The sequence below is a fragment of the Chaetodon auriga genome, chromosome 4, assembly GCF_051107435.1.
Source record: "Chaetodon auriga isolate fChaAug3 chromosome 4, fChaAug3.hap1, whole genome shotgun sequence".
NCBI classification, from domain to species: Eukaryota; Metazoa; Chordata; class Actinopteri; order Chaetodontiformes; family Chaetodontidae; genus Chaetodon; species Chaetodon auriga.
Window position 1 is genome coordinate 11,926,778 of NC_135077.1, and position 13,288 is coordinate 11,940,065.

General features: G+C 40.8%; 1 protein-coding gene across 1 annotated transcript in view; it reads right to left on the minus strand.

Moving 5' to 3' along the window:
* Window positions 1-9,410: 9,410 nt before the first annotated feature.
* Window positions 9,411-13,288, minus strand: part of tacr3a (tachykinin receptor 3a) — a 28,286-nt gene continuing 24,408 nt past the window's right edge. Inside the window, exon 5 of the mRNA XM_076727421.1 lies at window positions 9,411-13,258. Within this exon, the coding sequence (XP_076583536.1) occupies window positions 12,922-13,258 (337 nt within the window). The 3' untranslated portion in view covers window positions 9,411-12,921. The remainder of the gene's footprint in view (window positions 13,259-13,288) is intronic.

A 13,288-nucleotide genomic window follows, 5' to 3' on the forward strand; every position in this document is an offset into this window, starting at 1 on the left:
TAGCAATTAGCTTCAGAGACACTTCATGTTTTCTCTGTACTGGAAAGAGCTCCCTCATCATTGTCACCTTTCAGCATGAAAAGGAGAACAGTGGATGTCATCACAATCGGTTTCACTGCTGTGTTGCTGCAAAGCATCAATATTTGTTAATGATATATATCTATACGGGGGTGTGAGATTATTCATTTTTATCGCAGCTTTTTGAAAGAGAGCAGTTTTCACAACAGAAGAATAGTCATCCTGGATTCTAAACATAATTTTTTTCATTTTCCTAACAAGGGAGAATTTAAGGCGGCGGCCATTGATGTGCTCAGCTACAGATACAACAAACTGAAAACTGAAGCTAATTATTGTTATTCTGGCAAAAGTACAAAAAACAAGCCCTCATGTCTGTTTTGTTTGGTTCTCTTAGTATGCTTTCTCTAGGGTTGGCATTAGTACTGATTACACTTGGCCCAAATGGTATGATTGAGAAAGAAACATCACAATTGTAATGTTTAAAAAATAAGTCTCAAGACTTTGTCTACATAAACAATGTATGTGATCACCTAACATCACTGTCAGACGGGAACAAAGCTGCCTGAATCTCTCATTGAAGCTTCTGAGCACATGTCTTTGTTTTATTCTTATCTGTATAAAAGTTCTGAATGAGGAGGAAAGATGCAGATAGGAACATGTGAATTTAGGCGAAGACACATCATTGTGGGCTGAAAATGTTTCAAACGGAAAAAAAAGACAACTGTGCAAAGCTGTAAGACTGTCCACAGAGAGATGTGGAGACGACATTGCCTGCTCATTACAGTACATCTTTACAGTCACGAAAACACGGTCCACGTTCAGCCATGTCATTTGGTGAAGCCTTATTTCAAAAACAAGTGTACTACACCAACAATTTAACAACAGTGCACATGCAGAGGACCATGTCTGCTGCCACGTGAGGTTTGGTTGGGTCCTCCACCTGCAACTGTTGGGGATCATAAAAGAAGCACGCTGTTAGCTCTATGAACAAATACACAATTATGATAAGACTAGCAGACACTTTAAGATGCTTGAAATAACTTGTGATGCTGTACCGTGACACCCTTGAAATTTGTCATGTGAAGAAAAAAACCCAAATAAAGATGAGATCCTCCTCCTCCTCATACAGAACATTGGAACTGACATCACCACTTCCAGCTCAACAAGACTGGCCTCGCGCCAGAGGTAGGCCTTCATATATTATGTGTATGAAATGTAAGTCTGTCATTGTCACAGATCTAATCACTGAAACACAAATGAGCATCAAGCACTCATTGAACATGAACTTTATGTCACAGAGGGCGATCGCTGTGGCGTTAAGAGTATTTACCAGGACTGTTCCCTTCTGCAAGATGCTACCATTGTATTCAACTTTCACGAACTGCGACTGCTATGAAAAGTTACATGAATGCAAACATATAGTAGCTGTGTTAATAGATTGGAGAAGAACACCACATACAGCATACATCTGTACACGCAGGTCAGACTGACTGAGGACTCTAATCAAAATCAGTCGTCAGTGTGAATGTGAGGGATTGGCTGAATCCAAATGTCAACTCTCTGGATTTCAGACTGAGCCTTTGAGCCTTTGTTGACTTCAATCATTTGTACTGTGACATGTTCACAGTCATCTTGGCAATATGCAAGGGCACTGGGCCACAAGGGCATAAAATGTGTCTGTAGACAGGGCTGAAGACCTGGACAATTTTAGCTCTTGACCCTGTAATCCGTGTTAATGCATTTTTCTGTGCGGTTATCATTGTGTTGTGGGTCAAAGCACACACACTCTGAAAGGTATGTGCACATTTTCTCTGGCACTTTATCACTTCATGTCTTTTACTGAACATGTACATGTAACTTGTAGTTCCTGGTTGAAAAGTCAATTCAGAGAACTAACTAACTTTGTGCCAGGTGCTTCCTCACATGGATACAAACAGGAGTCTGAATGATTTATGGGGTAATTAATTACCTCAAGATTGTGTCGAGCTGTCTATATAAGGCATCACTGCTCATGCTGGTATGTAAGAATGTCTATATCTCTATGCTGTAAGTCAGCCAGTCTGTAAATGGACTCAGCTTGTCAGACTGTTTAGCTCTGCTGTGACATTTCCAGGGTGTTGCCACTCTGTTGTAGGAACTCTGTTTGTGTGTGTGCAGTCTTTTGTTTTAAACTTTTCCTATCATTCTTTGATTTTCATAAATATTGCTCAAAAGTGTTTGTGCTCATACATATACCAGAATAAACTGGAGATTAGATAATAAACTTAATTTTGTCCAAGAGCACACAGGATTGCATCTGTTGTAGCTGTCCTCTCACAGTGGATGATTTATGTTAGCCAACATAACACAATGTAGCTTGTCATGCATGGCAATGATAGTGGAGAATCTGCAGAGGATTCAGCAGAGGATTAATATTAATAGTGTTTGAAAAAAGACAAGCACACATATTCTCAGTCTGTTATTTTCACAGTTATATTTGTTGGTTGATGATATCAGTGCTAACAATGATATTATGACCTAGCACCATCACACACATAATTAAAAGAAGGACCTGATGTCTGGGGAGTGTAAGTATGTTGCATGTCATTAACCTGATGCAGATGGTTTGTCACACAGAACCATCTGGGGGTCGTCCATGGAAACTGTTTGGAAAAGGGCAGGTGGAAAATACTTGGCAGGTGATTGGATGAATCATCTGTCCATCACCGCCTATAACAAGCTAACTTCAACCAATCAGATCAAGGAACCATATAATGTAGTAGTTGTTGCTCTCTATTTCTGATGCTATGGCAGCGTCAACGCTATGGAGTCATCACTGTTGTTTATGAATGAACAGCCCCTTTTGTGCTGCTGTCACATCTAAACCTTGTCCACCCGAAGGTGCCACTAGTTCCTCACAGGATGCTGATTGGTTGGAATGACTGTTGCACGGCCATGAGCGGATAACTTGAGGCCTGATGAGATGATTTCTCACCTTGTGTGATCTTGAGTATCTCATGAATCCACCTGCCTCGCAGGGTGAGCATGCTGGAACTAGATTCAACAGTATTCAGTGTGGATTGGTATACACCTCAGCTCACCATGCCAGTAATTCATTTCTTAGTTTTTACAGAGTCTCTGCTCGCTCTTTTCTTCCTCACTAAAACATACTTTAAACTCTCAGGAATCATCATAGTTTGAGGCTGCTGGTGTGTCATGCAAGACTTAGCTCACACTGAAGTCTACATTACCCATTCCTACACTCAAATCAAGTGTTCATGGGGTCATCCAGTGGATGCAGCTGAGGTCAAACATTCTTTTCAGGGTTATTACTCAGGAGCAGCTGTTGAAATACCTTTTTCCGGACAGTGTTTTGCAGACAGACACAGTTTAACTTCAGCTTCTCACACCTCGCTCTTGTTGTCAGACCTGCATTCGCACACAAATACACACCTAAAAATCCCCCGTGAACATCCTTTCTTGCAGCAGTCATTGTGTCAGAGCAGGAATAGCACAGGTGTAACCAACAACAGTAATGATGGATTTGTTCAAATTCCCCTGGAAGGGGAATCTAAATGGAATAGAGCCATTGTCTGTGTTATTAATTTCACCTGTGTTTGACAAGTAAAAATGTCTGTTGGGAGAAAGGAACTCACATCTCTCACCACATTGCCTTATTTGGACAGTTTGATTGCATTTGGAAAGTCCCGAAATTATAAACATTTTAACAGATTTATCAAGTTAATCTTTTCACTGGCCAGAGTTAAACGCAAACAATGCTAGACCTACCTGCTCGCAAACATTGCTCATAAATAATCTCTGTCTCTTTGTATCCATAATGTCTGAGTTGGAGGTTTGGCTGACTCACCGGGGTTGAGGTTTCAGGCCACAGCTCTGTACTGGAGACCTGCTTACATGTATGCTGCCTGGTATCACTCTGGTGCAGCTTTGTTGGTGTAACTGGAGCAGTTCTTGCTCAGAGTTTTACCTTGTTTACACCTGGCATTAACATGCCGCTGATTGGATCACAAGTGAACAGCACTAAATACAAGAGTATACAATCACCAAGACGCATTGTGATCCGATCATTCAAACCATTTGCCGAGGTGGTCTGGGATGCTTGTGACCACATATCTTTTGTAGAGTAAATGCGTCCTGCTGTGTCCCTGACAAAGAAAGAACAGGAACATGTCTCATCAGTGCAGGACATGGTGGTTGTTTTGGTTTCAGTGGTTAAAAATAAGGGGGAGCACTGATGTACGTGGTTGGAGTACAAGTTCTTTTTTTATCTTGTTCTGTGCTAATCTGCAAGTCGCAAATGACTTTGTTCTGTCAATCTCAACCATTGGAATAGCTTGCACATGTATATTAGATCTGAAACACTTGTTTTCGCTGTTAGCCAGTGTGAAACAAACATGGCAACACGTAGTAACTGTGACCTTGTAGCAGAAGTGGTCAGCTGGACACCTTGGAGACGCATGATAGACACAGGTGTGAACGGCTATGTGTCTTGGCTGCCTGCTTTTGTTTGGAACATCCAAGACACATGTTAATGCCAGGTGTAAGGAGGGCAAATGTGTCTCCAAAGCGTTTCTGGGTCTTCGTCCTGCCCCAAAAGGCCCTTTTTCACAATTTGATTTGTTACAGCAGGAAAAAACACACTGAACTGCTTTGTTCGATTCAAGTGTCCCAGTAAGTCTTGACAGTGTGACAGTGAGTCGGCATACGACACCAGGACTCGAACACTGAAGCAGCTGAATGGAATTTAATTCAGTTTAATTTTTCATTAATTTTATTATTTGCACCTGTGCTTTTCCTCCTGTGACATATCTCACCCCTCTACCTTGACTTTCAACCGATGGTGACTAAGTTTGTAGCTCATAAAATACTTTTAGGTAAAAATAAACTTGATAATTTCATATAAACGTGTCAGTCACCCTCACTGTAATACAGTAGAAAGTGAATAGGCACTCGTGGTGCTGGTGTTTATTGAGATCCATTATATTGAAATACTAAAATTTATTTTAAAAGAAAAATTACCTGACAGAGATAAGATGGATAAAATGAGACTTTATTGATTCTACATTGGGGAAATTCACTAAGTAAATTCAGGGTGAACTCATCACTTCATTCTTTACTTTTTACTGATTCAGGAACTGAGGCAGATGTGATATGATATCAGCCTTCCAGTGCCCTCGCAGTGAGCTCATGTCCCATTGTTTGGCAATATGATGATCTTCTTTAAGGTAATTAATTTTGATTTAATCAGACAGCCCTGACCATACTGAAAGTTTAGTTGTATAAAGTCTGTAAGCAGGTCAGGTAAGTACATTATAATGTAAACGTGTGTTTCGAATGTATGGGAATGATCGTTAATTGTACTGTTTCAAAGACTGAAAGGCTACTCATAATAGCAGCATATGATGTTTCAAAACACTGTTTTCCATGTAAGTCTGCACACCAGGGCCTTCTTGATGCTCCTCAGAACACTTAAAGCTACTGTATATCCCAGACTGATAATGCATGTCAGCTCTCCAGAAAAACAGACATTTTGTCACATTCACTGTCTGGAACAGCACCTTCTATACCTTCACGACTTCCTGTATGATTCATCCAGTGTGTGCTGCAGGCGTCCGTTTCTGACAAATGACGCATGGATCCATGACACTGCTAATATATGTTGCACTTGAGTCTACAGCTAATGATCCTCCTCACAGTTTTATGAGAACATACTGTCTTGTTGGTTGCAGTCATTTGGTAACTGATCTGTTGCACTGCATAGCTTACTGCATAGCACATAATATTTATTCAACATGAACCATGTGCAATAAAGAGCAAGAACAACACTTTCACACTTGACATGCATATGCAGAGCTTAATGGTGGAGGCAACTGTGGCTCATGGCATCATGTCTAATATAACTTGTACTGTATTTCAGTGCACAGTGAACCCTGGCTGTAAACTCTCAAACCATAAAAATGAGGTGAAGGAAAAGAAAAAGAGTCCTTTTGTGGTGCTTTTATTAGATTCGTGCTTGAATGTGAGATCAGAGGCAGGAGTGGTGGGACCAAAAAGTCCCACTGTGGGTTTGATGTCACTGTTCAGAGTGACATTTCTGACATTATATGTCACATGTCAAACAACATACTGGAGTTTGTCAAAATGGTTTCAATCAGGAGGGAAAATGTCAGATTCAGTTGCGCCATCAAACATTTACCTTGAAGCTGTGCAGCTTTTCGTTTTGCCTTTTCTAACTTTTACGAAATGAAGAGAAGGTAGGTGAGAAGGTGAGTGATAAGTTCCAGACTGCTAATACCATTTTATCAAGTCACAGGAATACACATCGGGATAAGAACTACAGAGGCTGATGTAACATAGCAAAAATACAGCAGTGGCAACAACCCATAACCAAAGCAAAGTCCAACAAGAGCAAAGCAAGAGAGAGGCTTTTAAATGGTGTCCTCTGTCTCTGATTGGCTAATTGGCTGGAGTGTGAGCCAATCCACTGCTCTTCTGGAGCTCCCAGGTGGCAGCCAATCTTCCACTTCTCACCTGCAGGACAAAGGGAGGAGAGAGAGAGCGAGAGAGAGAGAGAGAGAGAGAGAGAGAGAGAGATACACGCACACACCACTCTATACACGTGACAATTTCTATAAACATGAAGTACAGACAAACCTCAGCTATCCTGGTCAAATTCACATGTCCGTGACAATCGTTTGTGATATGAAAATTAAAGAAAGATTACAGCAATAATCCTTTATAGATATGGATATCACAGTAATTACTTTGGTCTACATGTCATATTGAGCGTATGGAATAGAGCAGAGATGTAGCATGTTGCAGCATGTTTTGTCCCCTCAGACTCAGAGGCTTAAGGAGACCCCATAGTGTTTGTGAATGTGTTCAAATTGGGAGCTTATTGGAAATGTATTGAGTTACCGCACAGATATGTGCAGATGTGGGGGAGAATATTTTTTCTTCCGAGGCAATGAATTCCTTAACAAAGGCAGATATCAAGATATGTAAATATTTACAAGTGGCAGTGAGGAGAACAGAATAATAGGACTGCAGTTTTCACACATCCACTGTTAGTTGTCTAACTGAAGGCTGCACAAGGACAGAGGAGCAAAAAGGTTCTGACTGCTTTTTGCTGCCATCAGAGGAATTATGTGCAATCACTGAAACAGATGTGTTCAATGTTCTGTTGATGTAAAAATCAATGGCATTGACATTAAGAAGTGTTTTCTTTTTGAGAATAATTTATCTTCCAGGCATAAAATGTGTGTTTTAGGAGCAACAGTGCAAATAAAACGGACAGTTACACTAGTTTTCTTCTCTGCGGTGGGTGAAAGGCTGTTCTAAAAATCACTGACTGAAGTGGTCTGACACAGACCAGCACTCCTAAGCCATATGCAGTAGACATGGATTGCTGTGCCACAATTGCCTAACTTAGTGGTGCACATCCATGCTGCATGCTAGAGTAAACTAGCACTTTTTCAGAAACACTGTTATTCTGCAGGACCACTCAAATCCATGTGCATGAAGTTTTCAACACATCGGGCACATTCAATATGTACTGGGCCTCAACACACAATCACAAAGAAAAAAGTCCCCTGTGACTGTTTTCCTTCACTAGAACACACACACACACACACACACTTCTTTATACACACATTAATGTAATACATTCATTCATCTTCTATACCGACTATCCCTTTCGCGGTTGCGGGGGGGGGGGCTGGAGCCTATCCCAGCTGTCAACCAGGCCTGAACCGGTCGCCTGTCGATTGCAGGGCAACATATAGAGACAGACAACCATTCACGCTCACACTCACACCTAAGGACAATTTAGAGTCACCAATTGACCTAACGAGCATTTTTTGGTCCGGACAGAACTCACGCATGCACGGGAAGAACATGCAAACTTCACACAGAAAGGCCCTGCCCAACCCGGGGATCGAACCAGCGACCTTCTTGCTGTGAGGAACGCGCACTACCTGCTGCGCCACCGTGCCGCCCATATTAATGTAATTATATATTTAAAAACTGAATATATAAAATACATAAAAATGCATCCTTGACAAATGTATTGCCACAGAGTAGTGGACTGAACCATAAATCAATGAGCAGCAGAGACAAGCTGCTGCATATTGCCTCATTTAGCAGTGCTCACTGTAGAGTAACATAATTGTTTAATACAACCATGATGAATAATTGAACCTTGGGTTATACGTGCTTGAGAAATTAATATTCCAGCTCTATAAGATGAAAAACGCTATTAGTTTAAGAAGTGGGATCTGAAAGGACAAAGTCTGAGCATCCCCTCTCAGTTCTATTACTTTACATTAAGGAAACAATCTGAATGTGTCGAGAGGATTTAATGTTTCTTCATGTTTCAGAATACCAACAGATTGTAAAACCAGCTATATTTCCAGGACATCTTCCTGCTGCTCTTCCATGTCAAGTTATCGTCAATAAGACAAATAAATAGACCCTGAAATGAGTACATGCTGTGTTATTTCCTGTCATTGGTGGTAAATGCATTCCAGCAAGTGTCATGTAGTAATTTCTCAGCCCTCATCATCAGTTGGTGGCCTCTTATATTTCCCAGGTTGCCTACAGTACAAACAAGCCTCAGTAATTAAACTGTGACCTTTTGATAACAAGACGGGTAAAACAACGCCTCATCAAACAGGGCTAATGTCACCGATAATGGATTTGCTCACAGAAACAACATGTCATCGGCTGTGGCTTTCATCATTAACTCAGTTCTGAGCTTTCGTAGATGCGCTTTTTGAGTTGCTACCTCACAAAAATTCTCACTGAAAGTAAAAAAGGCATCAGCAATCAAGCATCTCAAAGTGTTTGTTGACTGTTGTCTGGTTACATAAACATCTGTTAGCCGAGCACAAGTAGCATATTGAAGATAAAGTCTCTTGCTAAGTGCACAACTATCTACTATCTAATGATGTTTTGAGGAAGAAGTGAGGTGAAACATATCAATGCAGTGTGGCTTGGAGTTTGAAAAGAAAGGCAAAAGAGACAGAAGCCACTCTGCCTCGCTGTGAAACCTGGTACCCTCACTCAAGAAGCTGTTTTGACGCCTTGAGCTACAAGTCGGGTAATTTGTTCCTCTTTAGTCATGTTTTTCTGGCCTTTAGCCTGCAGTCTAGAAGTGGAATCCAATGCACACACTTGAGTGATTCTGCTTTGTTTGTGACTGCAGCCTTGACATTTCTTTGAAAAATGCTCCTAACTTGCTTGTTCATCTCGACCATCTGTTGTCATGCGTTGTGGGCTGAGCTTTAGCTGTAAAACCTCTGAGGGGTCCTGCGATGACACCACAGGCAACACACGAGCAACAATGTTCATGATCACTGTTACAGCGATAAGAAATACATATAATATTAAATACGTGATAAATGGTTTATTAACCCTGTTTGTATAGCAAGACAGAGACAACGACATATATTACACTTTAACAAAGGTCAACCTAATGTTATAATCCGCAACATTTATTGATCCCAATTTTGGTGACTCCTTTGGTGCTGAGTGATTATTTCAATGGTCTGAGGGCAGCTTCTAAACCAAAAATTAAACAAGAGAGGCAGAATTTTAGTCTGTGATCATGTCCATCGACAAAGTAATTCTTCATTTGTGCTTATTTTGCAGTTAATCAGTGTCTTTTTCCTAAACTTTCTGCTCCTAATGTGGGTGTCTCTAAAACTTTTCAGCAGCAAACCTGTTGTTGCTCACACCCAAAAACTCTAATAAAAGATTACAATCTGCTTGGCTGTGGGTTTAGGAGCTCCCTGTTCATTAGTACTTTACAACAGCACTTGTAAAAGGTTTGACAAGATAAAGATTTTCACATTATGATAAAATGATCTCATAATTACAAAACCAAAATGTTTAGATGCAATTATGAGATGTGATGGAATTCATTGCACCTTTCTTTCACAGATGCAGTTTGCTCCTCTGGGGTTGAATATATGCTCTGTGCTATGACATCTGTGAGATATTTTAAAGTTGTGGATTATAACAATAGTCTGCTTTGTCGCTGACAGCTAACATAAAACAAAACACTACTGGCTCAGAGTTGTATTTTCTTTTTTTTCCTCATTAAAATTGCAACACGTCACAGCCACATTTCATCATAAGCAAGTCACGTCATTTGTACACTCATGATGCTGTAAGGAACTTTTTTGCAATAAAGTTACATTAAGCAAATATATATAGTGCTCACCACTGCTGAACAATGAAAAGGTCTTAATATATATATCTATAAAAGTCACTTCAAGTATCATCTCAAATGACCAAAATAACTCTTATTTTCCATCAATAACAACATACTTATTTGTTTAAAGGATAGTAAAACAGTTATTTTCAACCTGGGTCATGTTTTTGAGTAAGAGCAGTGTAATATATGTAAAAATATGTTTTGTTATGTTCGAATGACAACATGATTATTGATCGTGTGGTGGTAAGACCAGTGAGATGAAGCTCAGGTCATAACTAACTAATTATCCTTTAAAGACACAACAAATAATGCAATCACCACATGAGAGAGAGAGAGCGAGAGAGAGAGGCACAGATTGTACTGCACATTCAGACCAAACACATTTATACAGAGAAATGTGAAAAGAACCTCAATACAATCACATACAAATATTTAAGCAACTTCAATATAATGATTACACCACAGCTTCACACTGAAATGCACACTATGTTTTTTTTTCACATTCTTGAGTAAATACTTTCATGAAGTCTGAACATTCAGAACTGTTCATAAGAATAACTGAGGACAATTGTAATGCTTGCATTTTCTTCCATACATGGCAAAATGAAAGCCAAGGAACACATATAATAAGCTGCGACCACAAAATGTCAAACTCCAAACACAGCTTTTACTGCACGAGCAGGACGCTCAAAACAGTATTTCTTTGACAAGTATTTTGCAGTGTCTTTCAAGAAGGTCTGTTTGGTGGAAAACACATTAATGATACCAAACCTACTGTATTACTATTATGTTTGATTCCCAGCAGTGACACTTAAGAGCACACAGGGGACATTTTCCCTCACCTTCATTAGTGGTCATGTGTGTGTTGCTGTGCACTGTGTCAGAGATACAATCCTACATGTCACACTAGGGCTCCACTCATATTGTAAGCCTAACACTGCGAAGGCTATTGTTTTGACGAAAACAGGCGAAAACTGCCCTGCATCCAGAGGAAAGCGTAAGAAAGAACGTTATAGAACGGTAAAACAAAGGTTGACTGCACGTCAGTCTGCAGCTTCCTTTATTTATTTTGTTGGAAAAAATGAGAAACATTGCCCCACAAGCTGCTAGCTGGTTAGCTTCCCTTCAGTCTGCTCATTCTCCAGCAGCCTGTTTATTGACGTGCTACAAATGTATACTGGATTTGGCCTCTGGCTCGTCGCCAAGTACCAGGAAACATGTTGCTTAAAACAGTTACATAACTGAAAGCCAAACTCAGAGACACACAGAGCCAAAAGAGTTCAATCAACAACTATTCCATTGGAGACTCTGTGCTGCTGCTCATTCATGGCTTCCAGAGAAAACAGATGCAGAGTGCATCCTCTGTCGAACATAAAGTTCACCGTAAACACCACTGCAGGATGGTATCACCTTCCCAACATATATTTTAATGGAGAATCTCCAAACAGAGCTGATTAATTTAATTACAAATTATTTGAACTGTGGGGGTGAGACCTTCATGAAACAGCAGGGCACTGACTGTTTATATGCTAATCTCAATCAGAGGTGAATGTTTGGCAGAAGAAGGAACAGCTACTAACAGGGGTTTATTAATGCAAAGGGGACCTGGGATTAATGCAAAGTGCCTGGAATTTAAATGATCATACTGCAGAAGGCAAGCATCGCTCACCTCATGTGTTGTTAAGGCTGCTCCTGAGCACAGATGGATTACGAGACAATGGGCCCCTGAGCACAGATAGGTAAAGGGATCCCCACCAGCGCACCACCTCTACCCCAGTGGCTAAGAGACATTTTACATCTTTTCTGAGCTATTTTGCAGGTTAACCATTTCTCTACTGTTATTCTGATGGTTCAGAACAAATCCTGAACTTCAGTAGTTTGTTTATGCTGGATATGAAAGCAGAGGCCCGTTTCACCAAATTTCCCCTCCTGTTTATTTTTGAGACGTGTCACTGGTCAAACCAAGCACCGTGCTTGCAAACCATGCATGCTGATGAAAGAGCCCCGCGAGGCTCAGATGTATCTGGAACAACCCTTTGTGAACTGTGACGCAGCCAATTTTTGGGATCTGCTTGTAAGCTCAAAAATGGCTTTTGTGAAACACGCCCCTGGATCCACACCAATCCTCCTCTCTGCAGCTATCATACAAAAAACTTTCAATCTTAAAATCTTATGGACAGGCATTGGAACAAAACTTGTGACACTTACTTTATTTCTTGAAGCAGAGCATTTCTGCTGTGAAATATATTTAGACTGCTTTCCATCTTTTAATGAGGTTTACTATCACCTGTTTCATGCATGTATCACACTCTGTATTGGCTAATATAGGGACATCATTACTTTTGAGACAGCTGTGTGTCTTTATATTGAGAACTGCTAACATTCACTTTAAACTGACACCATGGGGTCTGTGCTCAGGGAGCGTACTCAGTAATCCATGCAACATGCTCCAGAGAATCTAAAAAACAACAACAACAGCAAAAAAACAAAAAAAACAATAGTCCATCAAGGCAAAATATTAAATAATCTCTTTATGTTCTCTGCACATTAAAGTACCCACCTCTGCCTTGATACTACCAGTCTAAATTAAGCAAACACCTTGCGCTTTGTATGTACGGTGTATTATGCATGTGAATACATATCTTACATGCATATGTCTGAGTGTAAGCCTGCAACAACACCCTTCAAGAGAACTCCTCAGGCTGAGAGTTTGGAGCCCCTCCATTCTGTGTTTTTGTACCATCGCTGTTGCATCCAGTGATCTCCGTGTGGCGAGACGTGATGTAGCTTTTCTTCCTAGCAGACAGGGCGGGCTTACTTCCAGAGCCACCACCGCCAGCTCCGCCATCGCCCTCGGCAGAATCGTAAACCACCACCATGGAGGTATCCATTCGCGACAGGGTGTACATGCTGCTCTGGCGTGTTGGGTGCAGCCGTGTAGAGCGCAGTTCCAGCTCGTCATAGCTGGACACCTTGATGAATGGGCACCAACGAAACGCTCGCTTGAAACCAGCTCGAAACCTGGTGCCACATGGGGAGAGGGGAAGAGTT